Source organism: Bacillus rossius (genome assembly GCF_032445375.1).
Source record: "Bacillus rossius redtenbacheri isolate Brsri chromosome 9 unlocalized genomic scaffold, Brsri_v3 Brsri_v3_scf9_2, whole genome shotgun sequence".
NCBI classification, from domain to species: domain Eukaryota; kingdom Metazoa; phylum Arthropoda; class Insecta; order Phasmatodea; family Bacillidae; genus Bacillus; species Bacillus rossius.
The window spans coordinates 20,721,472-20,747,396 of record NW_026962013.1 but is presented as its reverse complement, the minus strand read 5'-3'; the positions used below and the strand labels follow the sequence as shown (position 1 = coordinate 20,747,396).

The 25,925-nt window shown below is 38.1% G+C and overlaps 1 protein-coding gene and 1 long non-coding RNA gene across 2 annotated transcripts in view; one reads left to right on the top strand and one right to left on the bottom strand.

Moving 5' to 3' along the window:
* LOC134543349 (AMMECR1-like protein) overlaps window positions 1–13,612 on the bottom strand; it is a 35,466-nt gene extending 21,854 nt beyond the window's left edge. Inside the window, exons 1-2 of the mRNA XM_063388323.1 lie at window positions 13,141–13,612; window positions 12,718–12,828 (exon numbers count right to left, since the gene is read on the bottom strand). Coding sequence (XP_063244393.1) covers window positions 12,718–12,828; window positions 13,141–13,352 — 323 coding nt within the window. The 5' untranslated portion in view covers window positions 13,353–13,612. The remainder of the gene's footprint in view (window positions 1–12,717; window positions 12,829–13,140) is intronic.
* A 10,644-nt stretch (window positions 13,613–24,256) lies between these two features.
* Window positions 24,257–25,925, top strand: part of LOC134543348 (uncharacterized) — a 272,081-nt gene continuing 270,412 nt past the window's right edge. The window contains exon 1 of the long non-coding RNA XR_010076921.1: window positions 24,257–24,692. This is a non-coding gene — a long non-coding RNA (uncharacterized LOC134543348). The remainder of the gene's footprint in view (window positions 24,693–25,925) is intronic.

The following is a 25,925-nucleotide window of genomic DNA, read 5'->3' as shown; positions in this document are numbered from 1 at the left end:
AGTAGTAATAGTCTAAGAAATTTGTATCACTTATATATTTAATTATTTTATAGTATGACCCTCCAAATTTGGCACCCTCAGAACTTTGGTACCTTTGGTACACTACCCATCTGCCTTCCCCCCAATTCAGCCATGATTTTCCAAGTAATATGTCGAAGCTGTTTAACTTAAAATCAAATTGAAAAATTAAAAGAGTAGCATTAAGGGCTCTGCATGCATGGCTACTCTTATGGTGTACAGCACTTCAGAAAAAACTATGCAATTTAAAAACTGCTAAATAAAAAGCAGTTAAAAGTTAGTTAAAAGCAATTAAGAATAAATACACTGAGGGTAAATGAGTAGTTCTATTGTCATTTTTCCATTTTTTTAACTGTATTTTTAGAAGATTAAAAATGGCTAAAACATGGTTTTTCGGAATAATTTTAGGCAGTACAGATTTTTAACGCTGAAATCTCATTCCCCCTTTGCAGTTTTGTGTCGCAAAAGTTCATCATCAACCAAGTTGGTACGGACATGTTTGAATTCAGCTGCCCAGAATATCACTGTGGTAAATGATGGTACAGAGTCCCAGTACACATAGCTCAACTCGTCTTTGATTTAACGTATGCGTGTTGCCTTTCAAAAACCAATATTCAATGACAGCTTGATATTCTATTTTCCATTTTCACAAAAACATGTGAATTGACTCATGCAAACAACAATTGTTAAAATAACAAATGTACGTCCAAAATGGCTGAAATTTCAGAGTTTACATTCCAAAGCATGAGCAAACACATTCATTCCCAATTTTTGTTGACAAGTGCTGCCATTTTTTTGTTGAGGTCGGAAACTTTTCAGACAACCCTAGTATTCTTTAACGAATGCAAATTTTCAATATCAAACTCTAAACATTTAGTATGGCTCAGGTTTTGTTTAGCTTGTAAATTACTTCCTAGTAGGCATATTTTCATAAAAAAAAAAACTAGGAGCATGGTATTACCAGAATGCCATTTCTGTTCCCGATGTAGCATCTCTGAAAATTTGGGCTATTTCAAACTCTGGTGACAAATCTGTGTAAAAATCCTGTTTGCTGTAGTTAGACAAAGACTATTTATCATCTTTTAAAACCAATAACCAAAATTAAATTTTTGAAAGAACACACAAGTTCTGCTACCAATAACATATTCACTGATACAATTTTTTTTTAGTTCCTGTTAAACAAGGCTTTCAATGTTATTCCATTTCTGTAATGGTGAAAAATTAGTCAACAAAATAAAAATAAAAAAAAAATATTTTATTTATCACATCATAGAAAACTGGAATTCATCATCATCATCATCATCATCATCATCATCAACTGTTTCCAGCCTGTGGCCGGGTCAGCCAAGTAAAATGCCACCATCTTCCTCTGTCCTTCCACCACTCCTCATGCTTCACTTTATTCCTGTCTTCTCCTCTCTCTCTTGCACTGCATGAACTATCTGCTCTTCCCATCTCCTCCTTGTTATTCCTTGGGATCTACTTCTTGTGTACTTCAACGCCATCATTTTCCTAGGCAGCCTCTCTTTTCCTATTCCCTGGACATGGCCATACCATCTCATCCTCACTTTTTGCAATGATATTACTCAAGGCCTGTACTCCTGCCCTTGCTTGCACTATCTCATTCCAATGTCTGGCCGGGGTTACCCACTACGGTAAAGGAGTACAGTGTACAGCCAGCAACTCAACGCAGTGTGTCGGGCGGCGGTAAAAAAACCTGACTCCCTACGGAGTCCAACAGCCTCGGGCGGAGGAGACCCTGTAGGAGGGTGTTGAGCCTCCATTGGAGGAAATGCTACTGGGAACTGGGCATGGTGGGAGGGACACCAGCTCCCGCCATTACTGGCATGAGGCTGAAAGTGAATGACATCGGCAAGGCTCACGTTTAGACAGTAGCAGGCATGGACGAGGCAGTCTTGAATGGCTTCTACACCCCATGGACCACAGGCTCACCTGCCAGCCCCACCAGCCAGGTATAGGATGCGACACACCTAGTAAGCCGGCAACCAAATTTTAAAACCTACTCCAGAAAATAAAGTGAGATGCTGGACGGATAAAACTGGAAAACGACACAAGCTACGTTCAGGGACATTAAATAGTGGAACTGAAATTATGATTTTAAATAATACTGGTCAGATAAAGGTAAGACAAGACTACAGATTGCTTGCATCTTTTGTAAATGAGAAAGAAGAGGGTCAAATTAGTAAGATAAGGAATAATACTTCAAAGCTGGAATAGTTTATATTATGTACGGTAAATAAATTAAATACTCTTACAGCAAAAAAAAAAATCAGACATTATTTTTAAAATAATTAATGTTTAATGGGCTTATAATATGTATATTCCAATAAACAACCAACGTCTTCACACAGCCTTCATATTAATCTGATTTACCAACAAAACTGATTCCTGTATATATTTAAATTTACTATGAACACATGATATTCCTTTAAAAAACAAGTCAGCTAAACCTTACTACTTTAACTACGACAAATAAAATCACAAAAATGCAAACATTTAATTCCTTCAAATTTTAACCCCATACTTCAAATCTGTTCCAATGGGTTTTTTTTCAACTGAAAGAGACTGCATGTATGTATCAGAAGGCAATCAAAGTTATTATTCATCTTGGTAATAAGTATATTTGATTAGGCAAGAACTTGGGCTGTCATTAAAAAATATTGTGTCAGTAATTCATCTGTTATATCTTCTGTATATACAGTTAATTAGTACCACCTAACAATATCATCAAAGACCCATGAAAAACTTATACAAATCTAGGAAAAATAACTGAAAAATAACAAATGTTATTAGATAAGGTTTAATTAATTTGACAGAAAAACTGTGGTAAAATGTTAAAACTGGTGGTAGATATTCTGACAATTAATAAGCTGTTTTCAATATTGGTTACAATAAAATCTACATGATATTAGTAGTGAAATACTTATTAAAATTAACAACCATTTAATTTCAGAGTAAATAAGAGCTCTATTTATCCTCCAGAACCTAAATAAAATTCAATAACTTGCACACAAAGTGTTTCCACAATATTTCAGACATCCAGAGATCACGTAAAATGACAAGCAAATCTGATATTTGAAAACTTGGGCCTAGAAATGCCTCAGCAAAAATTACATGTAAAAACTGTGGGAAAGTAAAAAATAAGCACATAGTGTACATATAGGTAAACAATAAGCAACCGTTCCAAGTTAAATATTTTTCATTGGTTAAAAGCTCACAGGATTGAAATCTATGACTGATTACACAGCACTGCAGTAACACGAAGCATGTTGCAAAGTTAAATGAAATGGACTTTTGTCCGGGTGCTTGCTGACAATTATTCTGAAAATGATCAATCACACCTCGTTTGAAATCATGTGTCCTTGTAGTTCATCTCTCTCCTCAGTCAGGCAATGGTGGTCGCAAAATACTGTTTCCTGTTGAGATTGTTGGAAGTCAGGCAACCAACGGATAAGTCAGAAGTTGCCTCTGTAAACATACGCCAATGAAAATTCTGTTTGTGTTACAATTTTATATAGTTTCCTGGGTTTCTTTAGCTGATATTAGTGCTTCCTCTTACATAATCCACCTTAAGTCATAATATCATGGAAACATTTTGGAAAAATGTACGGAAATTTTCCTTGAAAAAGTGGGAAATGATACAATCCAATTTTTTTTCGAGTTAACTCTTAAATTGATTTTAATATTAAGAATTTTCAAAACATGATATTCTACATCGACAAAAATTACACTGTAAACAATAACTTTAAAAGGGCCAAACAGCCTTTTTTTTTTTAAATAAAGAAACTTATTAGAGAAAATAAATTTGCATGTTCAATTAAAGCCGCAATAAAAAAACTTCACCTTACAGCCTCTCCAACCTTGAGTTTAAAATTATTTTGAAAGTCTAATTTTAGTTTATCTTTTGAAGTAGGTGTACTAAAACATTGATAATATTTTAATTTAAATTGAGCAAACAGCAGTTTGGCAGGTATGGGCTCGTGCAAAAGAAATAAGGGACTGAACAAGAAAATTGCATCACTTTCCTGTCCACCAAGCTTGGCAGCTGAGCGCGTTGCGGAACACTTGCTGCCGGCCGCGGGCACGCTACAGGGGCTGCATGGACAGCGTTTAAAACCACCTCACCTCCTCTGGTGGACTTTTTAAGGACTCGTTCACTACTGCCCGAAACAGAACTCGCTACACCGGTTCCCTCCGCATGCACTTGGGACCGCTCACCCGCTGCTTTCCTCCACGGACAGGACCATAATTTTGCCTTCAGTTCCCACAACACTCAATACCATTTCAACACACTCAAAGCCTCTACTTCATGCCAGTGCAATAACAGGAGTGATGATTTTTAAAGTCAACCAACCTTAAATATTAACTTCTAAAACCACAAACACTCCCATTACCATCCCAGGATTCGAAACTGTAACCTTAGTAACATAAGTCACGAATATAACTCAAATGTTAACATGTAAAGTATTCAAAAGAAATTAATTACATGGTGATCAACTGCCCACATTACACTAATGGAATACATACTTGACATGTGTATTAAATTATTTCCATACAAGAGCAAAGAAGCAGCACAAAATACATTGGGTGTTTCTGGACTACCACAACAAATTTCTATAGGTAAGTCATAATAAAAAACTTTTGTTAAAAATGTAAGATGCCTAGCATCATTATCTTTCATCCCTCACGCCTGGATGTGCGGAAAACCTGCTCTCAGGTTGCCCAACACTACGCAACTCAATTTCTTCAAACAGGGAAACTTCAAGAAATCTTGTGTTACACTGATACTAGGCCAACCAGGATGCCTTGATCACTACGAGAAAAAAGTTTGTATGCACTAAATTATGGACGCATCAGGTTTTTTTTATTGCCCATAAAATGTGTGCCATTAAGCTGGGAAGAGACCATTTTTAAACCTGCTGCAAGGATTATGCACGACATTGTGTAAATGTAATTTTTTCACCAACGGCAAACTTTCCGCAAAGCAGGCCGGATATTGGTGCATTTAATTTAAATTTAAGAAGAAAATAAATGCAAGCACTTAAACTATTTAACATGACAAGAGCACATTGCAAACTGACTACACCTAATGATGAGGGGTTTGCTACTGTCTCCAGAACCCATTTTCTCAACAAAAGTGATTTCTCAAAAATAAAAAAATTAAATATTAAAAAATTGTAACTGCTGAAAAACATAAAAAAATGTGAGCGAGTTTTCATAACTCACCAGAATGTGCAACATCTAACCTTGGCAATGAGAAAATTTATGTGTTCTCATGTTGTAATCACATTTATAATACGAAACTCAAACACAAAATTTAATGTGAAATTCTTTAAAATATTCAGAGTGTGATAAATATAAGATAATTGTGTTTTCAACTTCATTTCTTGACACAAATCCATATTTTTTCCGCACCAACCGCTAGATTTTGTTGCCGGAGTAGCTACATTGGCTATTGAAACATTTGATTTGCAGAGCAACATATAATGAAATGAGTCTGATAAAAAATGAAAAAAAAAAAACTTGAAAAAATACTAAAACTCGACTTTGGACATGATTTTTGACAAGAAATTTTATTAAAATCCTGCCCACCTTGTTAATATTCATTAAAAAGTGACGCCGTCCCGACCATGGCCTCTAAGCCAGTGCTCCGCATCGCTAGTACCAGATCCCGTTTTCGGAGCACACCCCTAGCCGAGCAGGAATGAGTCAGGCGAGCGCCTCGGGCGTGACCCCACTAGACTTAAATAAACTTAAGGGTACGAAACCCCGGGGGCTGTTAGAATGAAAAAAAAATAACATAAATCTCACTAAGAAATGAAATTTTTCAGGAAACTGGCTTTATAGTTCTGTAAACAAAAAGGGACTATGTATGCTCAAATGATTTTTTTTTTATTTTGGCTTGAATCTACTTTAAATAATACTTGAAGTCTATATATAAATAGCCTAGTAAAATCAGTAGCCTCTAGTGTTATAGATGTTTATTTCTAATGAAACCAACCTTGAACTAAAAACAAAAGGAAATTAAAAGAGTACCAAATTAGAATGTAAAGTATCAACTTAAAATCACTGATTTTATTTAGACCTACATTGAATAAACTTATTTGTTTTAAATCCTTTACAAAATAAAAATATGTTATTGGAAGGGCTATGAATAAAGCCAAACAGCCACTGTGGTTGGAACTACAACAGAATACTTGGGACATGGGAGATGGACAACTAATATAGTGTCTCTCATCTGTAATTTTCTGTGTGCATTTAAATGGGCATTTATTCTTTCCGATACACAATTTCTGCCATTTGTGCTGTGTAATGTAATGAAAAATATATATCTTTTAATGTATTTGAAACTTCGTATTTTGTAAATTAAAATTTGGAATGAGAATTTTTGAAATAACTATTCCTGTTGTACTTAATCATGAGCATCATCTGCTTGTATTCAACATTTATATCTAGGGAGTCGTAATTGAAATACACCATCTTGATTTCAACTTTTTTTGACAAATTTTTTAATACTATTTAATATAATTTTTTTCAATCTTTTGAACATGAGGAATAACTTTATGGAATGTCTTGATATCAATACGGTCCGACTGCTACAAATAGTTTCCCCTGTGAAATATTAATTTGTGTTTAGCATTGATTTTTTTTTTTTTTTGCTAGAAAGACAACTGTAATAATGCTGTCAATGAAAACAAATTTGTGGCCATAGAAAAATAAACAAATAGTAACATTTATAAAACTTATGATTAAGAAAATAAAATAAGAATTTTAATGTTAACAAGCTGTGTAGCATCAATCTGGCAATAGTGATCACCATTTACTCAGTGTGAGACTATATGGACAAGAACCAAACCCTCATTCTCAACCTATTGCCAATCATGCAGCCTATACAAATATTACCACAAGACAAAACAAGCTCTGTAAACATTACTTTAGAGCATACACACACTACAAATAAAGCAACCGATAAATAATACTTTCAATAAGTAAAACCTTAACAAGTGATACCTAACCAACAGTCAAACAATAATCAACCCTTAAAATGGTATCTTCATGGCATAGCTCAAGACACATCACATCTTGGATAGTTTAGGAGTTGGGCACAAAATCTAGGAGCCAGCAATAAAAAAAATTATATACACATTTAAGAGCAGTTGTACTTTTAAATTTAATTTAAACATTAAAGTATTAAACTGTACTTATATAGAAACTCTGTACAATATCAGTAATAAGAGTTAACTATTTGCAATTTAAATACCATCCCAGATTCTTGAACACTGTCATTTCTGTACAATATTTTGTAACAACAAAATTGGCTGATGTTTTCAAAACCACTGTATCTTGGCAACCTGGTGCATATTATGTCCTATATAAATAATAATCATCAAATATATATTTTTTTAACTGTGCAATGTAGGTCATTAGCTTAGGTACATATATTTAGAAGTCACACATCGTTAATATTTTTTTAAAGTCAAATTGGGGCTGAAATTTAGGTAATTGTTGATGGGGTGTTGAACTTATTATGTAAAAAAATTTACAAATAACTTTTTTAAGTTATGAAGAAAATTTAGTTTGTGGTGGCATTTCTTTAGTTTTGATGCAAGGTTCAAGATCACTTATTTTAAATTAAAATAAAGTAAAAATGATAATAATTGTGAACAAATAAAATTATATTCTTCCCCCCCCCCCCCCCCCACATTAAAACATTGTTTCTGAGTTCAATCCACATGTGTGAGGCATGCACTGTTGCAACTATGTACTTCCAAGACCCGTTTACCCTAGAGAATGGCTGCAACAAAGCATGCCAAAACATCGAGAAGCATCTACCAATAGATGTGGCCTCAAGCCACAAGCCCAGATCCATGTGGTTACTGGTCACAAAAGCTTCCTATCAAAATAGATTTGGTAATTCTGAAGAAAAGCCACTTTTCTGGGCATAAATTAATAAAAATTCTAAGATTTACCCCCCCCCCCCCCCTTCCCCAAATTACCTAACATGTTTTTAAATCATTTCCTTAGAGGACATTGTGATACTTCAAGTAGTTTACCAACTTAACCTACATTAAAAATATTATAAAATAATGACAATTGGTTTCGTTAAGTAGGCTACATTTGAAAATGGTAATTTATGACCAACTGTAGAAAGTATTTTAAATTATTTTTAATGTAGCTAACCTAAGTAACCCAATCAATCATTCTTATATCAAATCCTCACACACACACACACACACATATATATTGTATATAATATAATATATATTATAATATAATATATATTATATATCATATAACACATTCCAGGAAAAAAATATTTTGGGAAATATTTTTCTTTCCTGTCAAAAAAGTCATCTTCCTTCAGAATTACCACATTTTCTAATGTTTTAGTTTTTCTTTAAGTTAATGTAACTGTGCAGTAGTTCTATGATGGCCTAAGTTTATGTTAAGATGCATACAATGTAGATTATTTTATGGGAATGTTTTAACTTTTCTAGACACAGTAAACTTTTGAGTTCATGTTAAAAAATTTTTAGTAAATCATAGAGGAATAATTTATCTATATACACTTAATTTTAAGTTCCCCCCCCCCCCTTTTTCACAGCCTTCCACACCAATTTTTAAGCATAGCAACAAAGCAACTTTTTCTAAATAAAAAAAAACTTATGTGATTGTTTAAAATTGTGACTTACTATAAAGACAAAAAAATTATAAAAATATAAATACTCTTCCCTTGTTTTCTGAGGCAGTTTTAAAAAAATAACATAAATTAGAGAAACATTGCCTTTCACACAACACAAATCTTTACCATTTGGCTTCTTGGAAATGGTATACAAAGGCACGTTTTTACAAATTTGTTAAGAAACCTAAACAAGAACCTAGGTGAATCATCATTGCCGATATAAAATAACTTTTATAAAAAAAATCTAATGACAACACAGATACAGTGGAGTCCCGCTAATTCGAACATTTGGGGTAGAGACCTGTTCAGATAAGCCAAATGATTGCCTTAATTTAAGAGCATATAATATAAACAATTAGTTATCACGTAACACAGCCTATAACATTTTTACATGCATGATATGTTGATGAGTGGGTCAAAGACATCAAATTTAATTTTTAATATACAAAAAAAAATAACTTTTTTAATATTTACTCTTGCCCAAAACTTGTACGGATAAGCCAGATTTTCGGATTAGCAGGACTTCACTTTGTTTGGTGTATACTCAGTTTGCTTTCACTGCATTAAGCATATTAAAATAGAAAACAAATGATTTAATATGTATAACATGACCAGAAAACACCATTTGGCCTTCTAGCTTTTTCAATGGAAAAACTGTATTGGAAAGTAGTTTATCTACAGTATTGTGCGAATTAATGTGAACACAATGATACTTTTCATATATATTGTCTATTAAAATAAAAAAAAATTGTTAGAACTATAAACAAGGTTTATTTAATAAGGAATATGGCCTCCCATTGGTTTAATCACGGCTCAAAATCGGTTTGGCATGGAGTCAACTAAATTTTTACAATTATTCTTGATTGCCTCAGTCCGAAACCATATTTGTATGTACTGCTTCCAACATCTTTATTTTCTTCGCACAGTCCATCTTTTGTAATCTGGCCTTGCAGATTGCACACTAATTCTCAATGGGATTGAGATCTGGCGAATTTCCAGGCCAATCCAAAATGATAATCTTCTTGTCCTTGAAATATTTCACCATTTTCTTAGAAGTATGACATGCAGCTGAGTCTTGTTGGAAAAATTCCATTTTCGTTGGTTTGAACTTACTCCAGCTCCTGAACCAAACACTGATCTAGCATTGCTTTATATTTTACACAATTCATTATTTCTTTTACTGGAATAAGTATGCCAGGTCCTAAGTATGAAAAACAGCCCCAGAACATCATCTTAACTGGATGTTTGACTGATTGTACAATATGAGCTGCAGTAAGTTTTTCATCCACCACCTTAAGAACAAATTTTGATCGCTGGCCCTGCACTAGAAAGTGTGTCTTGTCTGAGAACAGCACCTTCCTCCAGTCATTTTCGGTCCAATAGACATATTTTTTGGCCAAATTCAGACTCTTTTTCATCATAATAGCAGTCAAGAGTTGTTTTTTCTGTGGCCTCGTGGCTTTTCTTCCACATTCCAAGAGTCTTTCGCATACTGTAGAGACATGGATTTTAACCCCCACCCGATCTTGTTGAAGGACATAGCTTGTTTTTCTTACGTGAAATTTGCTGTTACGCAAAGGCTGGCATCTTCTCGATCAGTGGTCTTCCTTTTTCTTCTACATTTTCCTTTTTGCTGCACTTCAACAGATCCCGTCCCTCTCTTCTGCTTTAATAGTTTATTTACAGAAATAAAACTCACACCACATTCCATTGAAATGCTTCTGTGTCATTGATGTATACTAACGAAACGTGATGATCTTTTGTCTTTTCCTTGGAGTAATATTCATGATGCCAAAAATAATAATTTGTTTGGTTGTGTTCACATTAATTTGCACAATACTGTATACCATATTAATGCTATGTTATTCTTCTGTGTGGTGTTGTGATATTACAAGCTTTTTTTTACCTGAAAAGAAATTTTTTTTTTTCATCTTTTGCTAGATAGTTTATGTTGTATCATTACCATGCAATTGCAGAAAATTTTGGAATTCATATAATAATCATTTCTACGCTTCTTACCAATTTTACTGTAAGCTTTTGTTTTCCTTTTAAGTTATTTTGTGCAACATCTTCAATTATTTACCTGCAATCCCTTAATTTGAAGGTTTGAGAAATAATTTGATAATTCTACCCACAAGCATACAGTTCTATATATCTCAGGCTGCAAGCTTTTTATCTAGGGTCAAAACTTTAAATGTAACTGAAATTTTAGTTTCACTTTTGAATAATAAATTTATAAAAATGTCACTTTATAATGATTTTTACAAATTTGTGACACATTGCCAAATTATTTTAACAAATCATTTAATTTATAGTGAGAGTCATCTTTTTTTCCCAACGATCATTAATGTGTTAACAAGCCATCTTAAAGGATTCCAAGGTGAATGAAAAAAAGATTAATTATTGTTTTCTTGTATAATTTTCAATTTACTGCTGTGAGTTGTGTGATGTTTCTCATGAATGCTAGGTTTGTTGTATGATTTTCCCATGAAGGGCTACAATTTTTGCAAGTCCAGATTATCACAACTCACATGAAAAATTTGAATGGGCCAGCAAGGTAAAAATGTTAATAAAATATGTCTATTATTTAAAACTGTATAATTTTTTATCCCCACTGGATTCTGGAAAACTCATTAAATGTGGAAATCTTTGAAATTACAAAAAAAATAGATATTTCACATATTTAATAAAAAAAATAATTTATAAGTCTAATATTTATTGAAATTCTTTTAGTAAAATTCTTATAGCAATAATAAAAAATTTATTTTTCACATTTTTAATAATACTCACCCCACAATTTTCCTTGACTGCATTTCTTGCCAATCTAACAAGATTTTTTAATATCTGTAATCATCTAGGAGAGAGATGCATCCGTAAAAAAAAATAAAAACCAAACAATGCATTTTTTACTACTGAACATTTTTTCCCAATCATTCTTTAAATTGGCAAAGTTATAAGTGTATTATTTCCTTAACTAGACAGAATTATTTTGCACTACTAAATACTTTAAAGACTTTGGATGGTAATAAAACATAATAGTCTAAGTAATGAACACACAATAGGTAAACAATTATGTAACTGATCTAACCACAAACCTTTCAAACATTTTTATAGTATTTTAAACTAGCTATCCTAGCCACCCATTAAAATGATAAATTACCATTAACCTTCTTGAAATATTGCAATGCTGTTTTACAGATTGATTAAAAATATGTACGATAGTAAAAATGAAAAAAATTTTGTTTTAAATTTTCCTTTTATTTTTCAGATCTCCTAGATAATTACCTTATATCTTGTCGAAATTTAAAAATACCCCTTTGCTGGATAATCAAGAAATATAAGAAATAACATTTTTGGAAACTTTTTATCAAAAAAGCTGCAACCTTTAACATTAACCCTATATAATGCCTGATTATAAACATTTAATATCCATTCTCATGATTACAAAAAATCCTAACTAAACCGTACCCTACAAAATTTGTATAAAAAGTTAGTAACAGTTTAAGAAAAAAAACATGTGAGTGTACATTAACGGTAGTCACTGTTAGCAAAACCTGCCATAAATAATTCTAGAAGTTGGTTTAGTACCTTGATAATAGTAGTAAGTATTATTAAACATACTTGTTGACAAAAAAATGACAAAAATTAACACTAAAATCAATATAATCGCAGATTTGGTATCCGGAAGGGTCACTCTCAATTTGATTTTAACTATTGGCATAACAAAGATTGTAGACGTGCACCATAACTTCTTACATCTGTTACAAAAGCATTTTATAATAATATGTGGCACTTATGTAATATAAACAAATGAGGTAATATACAAACTAACAAGAGGGCAACTAAAATTCACCATCGACCACAAAATCAGACAAAATGTAGGGCATAAGATTTTTATTTTTTTACACTTATTACGTCCAATGTCCAAAAGGAAAGCAGTGCGTCGCGTTTTGCCCAAAAATTTGACAGGAAACCAGTTAAAGAGTTCTGCTCACCTGGTAACCGCATACTCGCGAAGTCCACAGTGAAGGTTCATAGCATTAAAAGTGCCTATACAGCCTCGTAACCGCCTATCTTTACCGATCTTCCACGTCACGAAAAGCGGGCTGTAAACACGCAAAAAAAAAACATATTAGTGTTGTTTACCCACTTAAGGGTTAACTAAGAAACAAAAAATCCTGAAACTCTTGCAATTACAAGGCCAAATGATAACCTTGAACACGTCTTGTTTGACCTACTTTAACACTTATCTAGGCCACGAAAGCTTCACAATAACCCATAATTTCAACATGAATTTCAAAAGAACCACAAACTATTAAAATTAGAATTAATGACTCACACACTGGCAGAATTGTATATTGCTATTAAGGATACAAATATTTTATTTACGAGAAGATTTGATACTAAAAATGACTCACTATGGATCGTTGCAAAAGTTCGGAGTTTTAGGGGGATCCAAACTATGTAGGTGGCAGTACAACACATCAAAACAGAAAAAACACATCTCCGGATGTGCAACCATTCCATTTCGTACTCCATTCGGAATACCAGAAGTTCCATTACAAGTTATACTTGTCGAATTATTTAGCTTTTGTTTCTTCGTCCCACAACAGCCAGCCGCCATCTTCATGGATACTAACAAATGACAAAAGTATAAAATATCAGCAAGTTAGAATACCAACGGCGCAAAGTCATAAATAAATAATTTCATAAGATTATTTGAAACACAGCTCAAAACATTTTAGAAATAATTATAAAAAAAAATTCATGAACTATGTTCTACGCTTCTTTCAATAAGACAAAAGTTGATTTTACTTATTTTATTTTGTTAGTAGCCAATTAAATATATAACAAAGAAGCATATAAACGAGTTCGATTGAGAAACAGAACAAATGAAAGCAAAGTTGTTAAACAAAGGGTAAGTAAAATTAATATTATAAATCTCAAAGGGCATTGAACTTTTACATTTAAGCTCAGATTGTATCGTTTTATTTTATTATTAATTTAATTATTATTACAATATTAGTATACTGGACAATATTAGTTCAGAATTTTCTACGTTTCTACCGAAAATGTACTCTATGCATTCTGTTTGGTCCAAGACATCTTTTGACATAACCTCTAGGCGCTATTTCATACGTCTATGAACTTTAAAACAAATTATTTATAAGTAATTTTTTAGTTCTATCCTAATTGCACTTTTTAGACAGTAATCTTTCATTCTTTGATGTTATAATTGACATATTAACAAAACTACTTTTAAAAGTGGTTGTCATAATTTTTAGGCCATTCCGAAGCTAGCTTTTGATTTTTATACCTTTTGAACTTGTAGTCGCGGATATCACCCCCCATGCGATGCTTGTCCGAGTTCAGTACTAGGGTCGGGGTTCAGGCCTTGTGGCGGGGGAAAAATAAAAAATAAATAAAACTCCTATTTGCACTACTAGTAAAAGTGTGCAGGTTCGGGTATAGTTTTTTAATTAACTCCTCACACAGTCTCTTTACATGGGGCTACCTGAGGCACAACACCCGTGCACCCACGGAGTGATGCTCGGCTGCATGTGTTTCGGTGGGCAGGCGCCTAGTGTGGGCTGCCCCTGTGGTCTATTGATACGTTCGTAAGATAGACTAGCTATTGCCCCCTCTCGTTGATAGTCGGGATGAAGTTACGTTTGTCGTAGCCACGGATATCACCCCCCGTATTTTAGCTGGTTATGTCCTACTCTCGGGTCGGGGTTCAGGCCTCGTGGCAGGGGGAAATTAACACTACCTGTGCTACAATGAAAGTTCGTCAGTTTGTGATACAACGTTTAACTTAGTCTTTCACACACTCCCTTTACATGGGCTGCGCACGGCTCAACACCCATTCTCTCCGCGGAGTGAGGCTCGGCTACACGTGTTTCGGTGGGGAGGCGCCAAGTGCGGGCTGCCCCCGTGGTCTCACGATACATTCGTATGAAGAACTTATTATGCCCCTCCTGAATGATAGCGAAAAACAAGGTCAGTCTGATTGTCAGCGCCGAAGACGTGAAGCCCATCTCGTTGCGGTACGCCCGTGTCCGCCGATACGTGCAATGTCTGAATTCACGGAAACAAGAAAAACCCTTATATACAATTTAACTATTTACAAAAACGATAAACCGCGTAACCCGCGTGGTCGTGAAGTCTCAATTCCCCTTGACACGATCTCACCCGTCGGTGCTCTTGGCTCTGCGTCTCACCGTGCGACCGCCTCGTCCAGCTGGATGTCAACTCCCTCGTTGCCCTGCGACTCTCGTCCCTAGACACGTCTGTCCTCTCCGGCCTCCAGACTCCGACTCCCCTCTCCTGCCGCGCATCTGCCTTTCCACCCGACCTCCCCTCACTCCGCGACACGTGCAGAGAGATTCTGGGTGTTGGCCTCGGCTTCGTCGCCCGGTGACAGCAATTAACATAATACTTTAGAAAAAGATATAATTATAATGAAATTACAAAAATTGTGGAAAAATAATTCATAAAATAATACATGACCCATTATCAAATATAAAAGTACGTTCTTAATATACAAGTTAAAGTGTCACACTGCACGGGCAGGGGTGGTTCAGGGGTTGGCGCAGCATAATGGACTTTATGAGCAGGGGAGACACTTGGGTCGACGTCACGTTAAGATGTTGGCGACTGAGGCGGTATGTCCAACATGCTGCTGTGGTGACACGCCCGATTGTACACACAATGTCTTGACACTGAAACCCTTATTTACAATTATGAATATTTACAGATATAATTCACGATGTACCAGACGTAATCCTGACTCTACGTCGCCCTCGACACAGTCTACTCGCGTACATCTCGCAGGTTCTGAACTCGTCTTGTCGTCGCCTGGCCGACTAGCCCCTGAATGATAGTATTTTGCCGGCTACTCAGTGTTCGGTAGAGAGGGGTTCGGGCCACGTGGCCAAGGGACTTAGTCACCAGGATAACAATTGTCACACTCGAAGACAGTTTCCAGGTTCTTTATATACGGTAAATCAAACCCTTTACAAGGGGCTGCCGCGTTTCCACCTGTGACTGATTCTGTAGGGCGAAGCCCAGTTCCGCGCACTGATACTGTATGGGAAAAATACGTGACGTCCCGTTCGTGACGAGCAATACCTGCGTCGGTAAGACTTGAACTCTATATGACTCGCCCCATAAGCTGAACGACTGACCAGACAACACGGTGCTCGGGGGGGGGGGGGGGGGCATAAATTACCATACAAACAATGGCGAAAATCCAGTCCGTAAAAAGAACTCTGCGACTCGTAAACCACCGGAGAAAACACGCACGCGAGAGAAGTGACTGACTGCAAGCCGCGACTGAATGACGAGGTGACACACTCGCCTAAATGACAACACGACTGTAAGGTAGGAATTACTTCCTCTCGGCAAAGCCTGAACTTCAGCGAGACACCGCGCCCGTTCTCACCGTCTTGGAGCGATCTCGTAGACACGTCCGCTGTCTCCAGCGTCCAGCTGCCGACTGCCTGCCTCCCCGCCTCGCGCGACCGAGCGCCCGCGTCCCTCCCCTCCCCTCCCCGCGAGCCCGCGGAACACGCTGATTGGTCACAGGCGGAAGCCACGGCTTTGGCGCCCGGTGAACAATCACGACTTATTACACATTACACTTCAAATAATAAAATAAACATGTTACAGAAAAGGATGTAACAAAATATTTACAACAATTCGTCCTGTCCGGTTATTAAGTATTTACATTAATTTTCCACTGGCGCGTGAACCTCTCTTCCCCCCCCCCCTGCCCTAGCCGCACAGCACCATCATCGCACACGCAACCCAGCCAGGGCAGGAGAAGGCGTGGCATAACGGGCTGTGAGAGCTGGGTCGACACTTAGGTCGACATCAGTCTCAGCGGCCACTCGTTACTTGGGCCTGACGAATAGATACCTGATTGTGCTAAGTAGTTCGCTAGACTCCCCACTATTCACGCTTGGTCTCTCCAGTCTCTGCTCTCCGAACCAGCCCTCTGCGCATGTCCGTGTCGTCCTATCGCCAGATGCCCACTGCCCCCCTGCCGCGTGTCACCCCTCGGCCGCCCGTCCTCCCTCTACCCCGCGACATGCGCAGAGCTCGGGTGCTTCCACGTGTTGGCCTCGGCTTCGTCACCCAGTGGACGATGTTGTACAAATATTCGACATATTTATGAAAAACATCTAATTATTATTACAAACAAAATATTACATAAATAACACTAGAGTTCGTTACATATAGGTATGTTCATGTTGTCCTGTCGTAATGTTTTATTAAACAAATAAACACTGACGTCGTCCAGCCAAAGGCCACCCAAAAGCCCAACCTGCACCCGCCAGTATCCAACCCCGCTAACGGAACGCACCCCTAGCCATGACCCACCCGAGTCAGGTGAGCCTTCGATGCCAAGGTAGAATCAAAGGCAGTGTCTTTTTAATTCAACACCTCGACCCCAGTTCATTAACAATCAAACATAAATTAATAATAACTGCACTATTAATTAAAACCCCCGACTAAGGAAGGTGCGACGCAGGAGTGCCCGAATCACTCATGTGTGAAATTACCTTAATAAGTTTTTGAGTGCCTCCTTTGCGGCCTTCAGCCTTAATTAATTATAGTGTTGTGTTAACGTAAATATTACCTCCCTGTTTTTTATGGGTAATTAGCCACTGGAGCAGTCAGCAAGTGACGAACAGTCTCTGGTGTGACTCTTAATATGTAAACTTAATTTACGTAAATTTTTTAACCATAATTATTAAAGAGTATCTGCCAATCAGATTAATTATTAATAATAAATGTGTGAATTTAGAGCTGCTCTCAGCTTCTTATTATTAAAATAATATCCGAATAACGGAGCTTTAGCAACTTTGGCGCGAGAGAACACTGAGACCTTCCCTCGCGCCAAGGGCAAACACCAGTACCGAGCGACTCACAGACCGGGGCGGACGTGCGTTCCACGGGGAGCCATCACCCTTTGTCCACACCGAACAGTACTTCTGGTACGTAATTATAGTCATACATCCTAAACCTATTTTCTTCGTTACGTTAACTCCCCATGCATCCCCGGTCCTTTTTACAGTGTAGGGCCTAACTCAGCCGCTTAACTATAAACTCCCCGCACGAGACATTACGTGGGGTAGTTCAACTTATGGCACGGGCCGACTCCCGCTACCAATGAACTTTCATTAATGTCGAGTGCACAGGCACCGACGACAACTACGTGTTGACGTCCCTCGGCTTCAGGTCCCCGTTTTCCCGTTGAAATAAATGTCCTGTTATGCCCGTACTGCCCTCGTCGGAGAGGTGTGGGTCCAGGCCAACGTGGCCGGGACCGGGAAAGGCGGGACCTGGAGGGAGAGTGAAGTGATTGCGAGGAATGTTGGTAGGTTGTCGCAAGCAGAACACGGCATTAACGAATTTCACGAGCCGTCTTTTATTAACGCTTATAAAGTCCTGCCGCAGCCTGGCGGAACCGTCGCGGAACAAGTGCCCTACCACGGCGACACGGACTCCCTGATGACGGGGCGGTTCTCAAATACGTTTCGGCGCGAATCGTAAAGTTTATTAATGCTAGGCTGACCCAGTGAGAAAGGGCCCGAAGACGGAACGCTGTACATACGCGGCCCGTTACGTAATGTTCCGTGGACGGCGAAAAGTTCAGAGACTCGTAGCACCACGTTCGCGTTGTAGAAAACTGCCCGCTAGACACGTCTCCCGATGACTCGTAAGTTAACAATGCTAAGCTGATTCGCGGTGGCAGCTCAGCTGCCGTGACCGACTGCGGACTGAGCGAACGTTCAATCCCGAGCGCAACGTGCGCGGCTCGCGGAGCAACGAACACGTCTGTCTCCGCTCGAGACCAGGACGCGACTGCCTCTCCCCGCTCGCCCGCGGGCCGGCGCCCGCGGGTGGCGGGGAGGGAGGGGAAAATCGGCCGGCGTGGGAGAGAGCTCCGTCCCGCGGCGCGCCAGGCTGCAATTACATACTACGGCGAAACACTTCAGAAAAAGTTATTGAATTATTTACAAAGACATACACGAGACATTAATTACACAGCGAACTTGCACAATGAATAATAAATAAAATAAGTTAATTACACACATTCAAATCCCTTAATCGTTTACAAATATATACACACTGAAATAAAAGATAAAGTCACATAGAAAAAACACTCGTTGGCATGCTAGGGCGCACGCGGGTGCGTCCCTGGCCGTCGCACACACTGGGGTTCACTGGGGGGGAAAACAGGCCCCCTCAGGCCCGCGTCGGTGGCCAGGTACGGCCTCTGTATCTGGGAGGGTACGACGACTGTCGTCAGTGTAAACTTTGCATCTAATTTATCTGCAGTCCGCGATTCAAACAGGTGAATCTGGGCGCTGCCAAGTTAACAATTTTTTTGGATTGGCCGCCTCCAATTAAACCTAGGCTGGCGTGAGGGCTTAACTAGTGACAGTGCGTCAGAGCACTCATATTGAACTAAGTGTAATTTTGTAGGGTAATTCTTTGTGTACCGTGCAAGTGTAATGTAAATGTAATTTGCGACTGTAATCAATCATCTGATTAAACGATCACATCGCACCCTCCGTGTGCGATGTGCCAGCAGCAATATAAATCTCGAGTTCGTGTTTGTAATTGTATTGAGCCTCCCTATCCCAGCTAGGAATCAGTGTATTATGCTGCACAGGGCCTGTGATGTGATACCAGCTAGGGGCTCCTCCAACCACGAACTTCGCCGACGGTCCTAGTGGGCCACGCAGGGGCAATGCACCCACGAGACCCAAATTTGGTTAGACGCTGAGCTAACCTGGCGCCCTCCCGAAACATAATTTCAATAAGAGCCAATTTCCCGCTAGGATACACGCCCGGTCTTGAACACGAGAACCCGGACGACAGCAACACAATAACACTCAACACACTGCATGGGGCAGGGGTGGATCAGGGGTTAGCGCAACATAATGGTGTTTATGAGCAGGGGAGACACTTGGGTCGACGTCAAACTGATAAAACAAAATTATTTTTCTGTGATGGTGGACCAGATGTGAAGATCGGCATCCCACATAAATACAGAGATTTGGTTTGAAATTTGATACATCCTACCATTCAAGAGTGGTCTTGTCAATGAAACATTAATGCTAGTGTGTAGGGCTGATTCGGCTGATTCTGATGAATACAATGCCTAGAAGTGAAAATATAGGTGAGTAACGAACTAGTTTGGTCCTCATAGCACACATGTTTGGACTTTATTCTGTACCTATTGTTGCATGCAGTTTACTTTAACCTGAACTTCTAAAATTTAAAATACAGTAATTAAGTGTGATTCTGACTTTCTCTAATTTAGAAATGATAAAAGTATTTTGGAAGATACAAACAGTTAAATTAACATAATGTTTTTTTTTTTCACAACAATAAACTCTCATACCAGTTGTCTAAGATTCGTGTTTAACCACTGAGGAATAAGCTAGCCATTAAAGAACCCAAATTTAAAACATTTTTTTTCTACAATATCAATTGTGACAGTGCTGTGTTGATAGTGTTGTTTTACACTGAGGACTCTAATTAACTTCACATACACTCGTGTTTATTACATATTTGTGTCCACCATATATCCTGCATGTTAATAAAATTCTGGTAGCCAAGGGTAAAAGTTCGACAAGTATAATAAACTCTGATGTTATAACATTCAATTTCTGGTTCTTGTTCAGGGCATGATGGCGCCAAGTAGCTGGTGGACAACAGGAAATTACTTACTAAAATACTCCAGCTGTTGTAACCACCGTAGGTGCTGATTATTAGGTTGGTTAATTAGTTACTGAGGTATGATATATTGATGACTGGTTGATTAATTATTGAGTGAAAGATCTGAAGCTCTGGTATCATTATTTTATTAACACAGCACCTTCGTACATGGTACTACTGTTAACACTGCTTGTTTTATATGGCACCGGGCTCAACATGGCATGCTTGAGTGGGGAAGAATTCTGATGGAGCATGTTGGCGATGGCACTAGTGCTGACGGGGTAGGCCTCCACCCAGCACGTTAATAGGTCAACTACCACCACGAGGAAGCACTTTCTATCGGATGTGCGAGAGTATGACCCCCCTATTATGTCCAGGGTTATCGACTGCAATGCGATGGTGGGAATATAGGGCTTCTGCTGTTCCATCCCAACACCCCTTTGGGCCTTGGGCACCTGATAAATTATTTTGTCAAATTAAGTTGAAATATGATTCAAAATTGTAAAGTTAATGTAGAATGTTATTTATGGCTTGACACTTTTTGAAAACTATTTTTTTTAATTTCAAAGGTGAGCTCATAAAAATTATTTATTATAACCTCTATGTAATGAAGTTAATAAACTGACGCCGTCCCCGCTACCTCCGATTATATAGACGTGATTTTTGTCCGGTTCGTGTTCTCAGGGAGGGTTCGGCCTTGTGGCTAGAGGTAGGGGTCAACGCAGTAGGGCCCCCCGAGCTGTTGAGGCCACTCGGGACGCCTGAATAATAACACAAAACCTCTTCAGATAGTTGGTGAATTTAATACAGCACAGCCCAATACATGGTGCTGCCCGTTCTGGCCGTAACGGTTTGCCCGACGCGACTAGTCACACGCGCAGCTCACTTCCTCAGTGGCGGCTCACGATTCTTATGCGCGTGAGGGGCAGACTCGTATACGTGACGCGAAAGTTACAAAAGACACTGACATGGCACACGATATTTTGAAGCACAATACACTACACTAATACCTAGCTCTGGATAAACTGGGCTAGCAACACGTAGGCCCGTGTCTCCGGCGACTCTACGTGGTGACTAGGTGTGTCCCAGGGACTGAATCGTTATTAAGTTTGGTGGCGCACTGCCGTACGACGGTGATACATAAGCCCTGACATGACGAATTACACTTAGGCGAACAACTATTCCACTAACACATTACACTTGATAAACTGGGCTAGCAACACGTAGGCCCGTGTCTCCGGCGACTCTACATGGTGTCTAGGTGTGTCCCAGGGACTGAATCGTTATTAAGTTGGATGGCACGTGTCGCCTGCTGGCTGCCCCGTGCGGGCCAAAACTAAGTAGCCTGTAGGCTAGGTTGGGCGTGAAGCGCCGACGTAAAAACACATACTCTCCCCACAGTACTTACGTATGACGTAAAACACTCATCTCGGAGCACTGATTGAATTAAGTTAAGTACCTCATGGTAAATTTAGCCCGACCGCGGAACTGTACAAAAGGTTGAAAAGAAATTACACTATGGAAAAAACTACATGTCGGTGAATGCAAAGGTTGAAGGTTCCGCGTTGCGCGCAGGCTGCCGGCCTCTCGAGCTCCCGGAAGGACACTGCAGGTGTCGCCGCGCACGACCCCCCTCCCCCGCCAGCCCTCTCGCGGAAACGTGTGAATTTCGCGGGAAACTGAACCGGCCAGGTTCGGGACAAATTGCACGGTGAAACATGGTTTTGCAAAGACTGAATTATTAATTAATGAAAAATAATGTTTAATAAAATCCTGTGAAAAAACATAATTATAACAATTTGTTGTAGGGCGGCGGAAGGATATGCCACACCCGGCCGGATCCTTCCGCCGGCGCAGCACTCGTTGCACGGCGATCGCCTCGACGCACGCACTACACTTAGCTGCGCGCACGGGCGCGTTCGGTGCACACGCTTCTAGGAGACGTTGATGAGGCATAGCGGTCTATGCGACATAGAGGAGCATTGGCGGTCGGCGTCAAAACTTTGGAAATTTACTTTCAACTACACAGTAAAATTGAATTGGTTTTTAATTAAGAAAGGCTTGATCGACTATATAGTTGTTTAAACATAGTTAAATTTGGGGTAGTAGTCATGTTATGGGATATCATATAATTATATATTTTTATAAAGTTTAAAGTTGATTTAGTTTATCACAACTAGTACTTTATTTTTTACATAAAATTTTGCATAGTTATATTGGCAACTCATGCTATAAAATACATTGATTTAATGAAAATAATGTAAATAATCAAATATACAAATATTCCTACTTCCTTCTATTTTATTAAACCGATTTGGTACTATTCTGGGCAGTAAGCCACTTTTGGAGCACATCCTTTGATGTTATGGCCAGCAGTTGCAGTGTTGTGTTTTAAAGATTTAGCATTAAAACTTAAAGCAGCACGATATGCTGCATATATAATCCTGTACAATATGTATGTTCTTTTACAGCCACCCAGATAGAGATTGGCAGCATCTGAGATTTAAGTAATGATATTTTTGATGTGAATTTCACCCACAGAGCTGAAACTGTGTACTTGTAACCCTTGCTCCAATCCACAGCAGGGTCAGACCTAGTCTCACGGAGCTCCCATCATTGACTTGCCTTAACAGATTGTAAATTCCACAGTTCTTAAAATATTGTTTGAACCTCATTTCTTATTTCTGGAGCTCCGCCTGCATTTCACCATGTGCTTTTTGAGCAAGGGACCTAACCTCCCACTCCTTTGTTTATCGCCTTGCACTGACATGGACACGTCCCGGTCTCAAATTTTCGGACTAGGAGCAAGTGCAAGTTACAGTTTTATCCAGAGAGCATGGAACACTGAGCAGCTGTACTTGTAAGTGGGTACTGAATTAAAACCGGATGTGACTACTAATTGACGGGTGAGTTATGTTTACCTCCCGTTTATTATCCTGTCCTAGTGAGTATCCCCAGAGTGTCTAGCCTGGACTGCAATACATGGGTTAATCAGGGTTCAGGCTAGGCTGCATAGCATAAGGTAGTTACTCCAATGGGGGTAAAGTCTATCGGTTAGCCACACGAGCCAAATGGTCTATGACTCATTTCCCCGTGGAGAGTGCTCTTACTTTGAGAGATGGCGCCGGACAACAATATCTAACCACGATGCTACCGAGAGACATCCACCACATCTCCACCCTCTACAGGAGACCGGCTCACATTAGTACTGAGTAAAGATGGACAATAATCTCTAAATGTAAAATGATAGATAAAAGGAAAAAAAAATAATTGAAGAATGTTATAAAAATATACATGTTTAATATATTGCTTATATACATAATAAGAAGAATGGAAAAATAAGTTTCTTTTTTAAATTTATTCCTCAAAGAGCTTTGTTTATATAAAAATAATAATCAATATTTCATTTAAAAAGTATATAAAACACTTGTGTTCTGCATCCAAGTACACTAATATTTAAATATAAAATCACATACTAATAAACTATTAAATAAAAATGGACATTTGATATTTTACATAAGCTGTTCATATTTTTGTATTTTTTATGTATTTTATATTGTTGGGCATGTGCTTTTGTTGTTGGTAGAAGGTTGGCAAGATTTTGTCGATACTCTAAGTTTCTCAGTACGTTGGTAGATGGCTCGAGCGTGCAGTAGAGATCACTGGCGCATCCTACTGTTTGTGCGAAAGAAGTAGCGGGTTGCTAACCGTCAGGCGGGTGTGGAGTGCTAATTCCGCTTCTTGACGCAAGGAGCGCTCCTAGTCGAGCAGGCAAGCGTGGCTTCTGCGCGTGGGAGGCCGTCAGTTTCTCTACGTGTGTCACCTGTCGCTCGCATGAAAAAGCGGCGCGCGTAAGCTGAAGTGCGCGTGAGTCAAAGTGCCGCACCTACACATCCCATTAAGTCTTTTTCCCCCCATGATATCGAAATCGTGTTTTTTTTTTTATCTCGGAGTATGAACGTATTATAAAATAAACCATTACTTGACGAGTGACAAAAACATGTGACCATGCGGTGTGTTTATTACATATAATTTAATATATATTATTTTAAGTACATAACGTTTCATTATAAATCATTATTTTACTCAATAATTTTACTTTTGTTGAACTAAACTTTGAAACCGAGCTTAAGAATTTCATACTGTTAAATACGAGTGTGTGAATTAATTGAACTGCCGTAATTAATTTCGTCTGGGCTATATCAATAAAAACGGAAGGCCTGCGTTGTGGGTAAGTTGATATTTTTGAACAAACGTAAGAAAAACATGTATGCTTAATATTAGTATTTAGAATCATAAAGTTCTGTGATATCTTATTATTACGAGTAGATAATGTCATGTCAAACTCCAAAACATTTCATTTCTCAGAATGTTGTGCACAAATGAGACAAATTTGATAACTTATGTTATCATTTACCAAATTCTATTTGAAATGATTCTAAATTAAGTAACAAACAGTCGAAAATGTGTGTATATATATCACTAATGCGAGGACCACAATTTAATTTCGCAGTATTCGCCACCAAGATAATTGCTGACAAATGTTTTAGTTATATTTAAGACGTACGCCTGCAAATACTAGAACATAACCTGGAACCGCAAGGTTGTTGCTTCATTACGCTAACGTGGATGGTAGGTGACACTTGAATTTTTTTCACTTTCCGTTTTCAACAATGTAGATGGATTGTTATTTGTTAACTTGACATATGCCCAAAAAAAATCCTTTTCTGGTTGGTTGGTTCATCTCAACCATACCTTGGTTAGTCTTTGTTGCTATCGTACTTATAACAACTAACAATGTTTAGATATCGACTCATCAATGAATGAAAGCTATGTTTTTTATACTGCGCACTTCTACCGGAAACGAAAGTTATTAAAAATGTATTTAACAAATACCTGTAAATGCAGGGTTTTAAGTCTCACGGTACTGCATAGATATCAGATTATAGTGGTCTCCAAACAACATGAGTGACGTATGTGTTGACCCGGTCATATGAAAATGAGTCTTCCCAGGGGTGGGGATCGAACCAGCAACTAATAATGAACATGACACTTCAGCGATCACGGCAACTGAGGAGTCTAAACTAAGTATTTATATAATTTTAAATCAAGCTAGGGACATCAATATAATTTTACGTTAAAAAAAATATGTATATATTCGTGTTGTATATATATATATATATATATATATATATATATATATATATATGCGTGTGTGTGTGTATGTTCATATATATAAATTGCAAAACATTTTTTTTTAAATTGTAGTGGTTTTCGCTCCTTGCTTTTATTGGACATCTACTACACCTGCATAATCGTTAACTTAAGTCTCTTGCACTTCTTTATGTTAGAATATTTATTCCTCACGTAGCAAATGTCAGCGCAATTACAAATCTGGGAAGATTATTCAAAATAACAACATGCATCAATTTATCTTCCCGAGTACGATAAGGACACGCAAAAT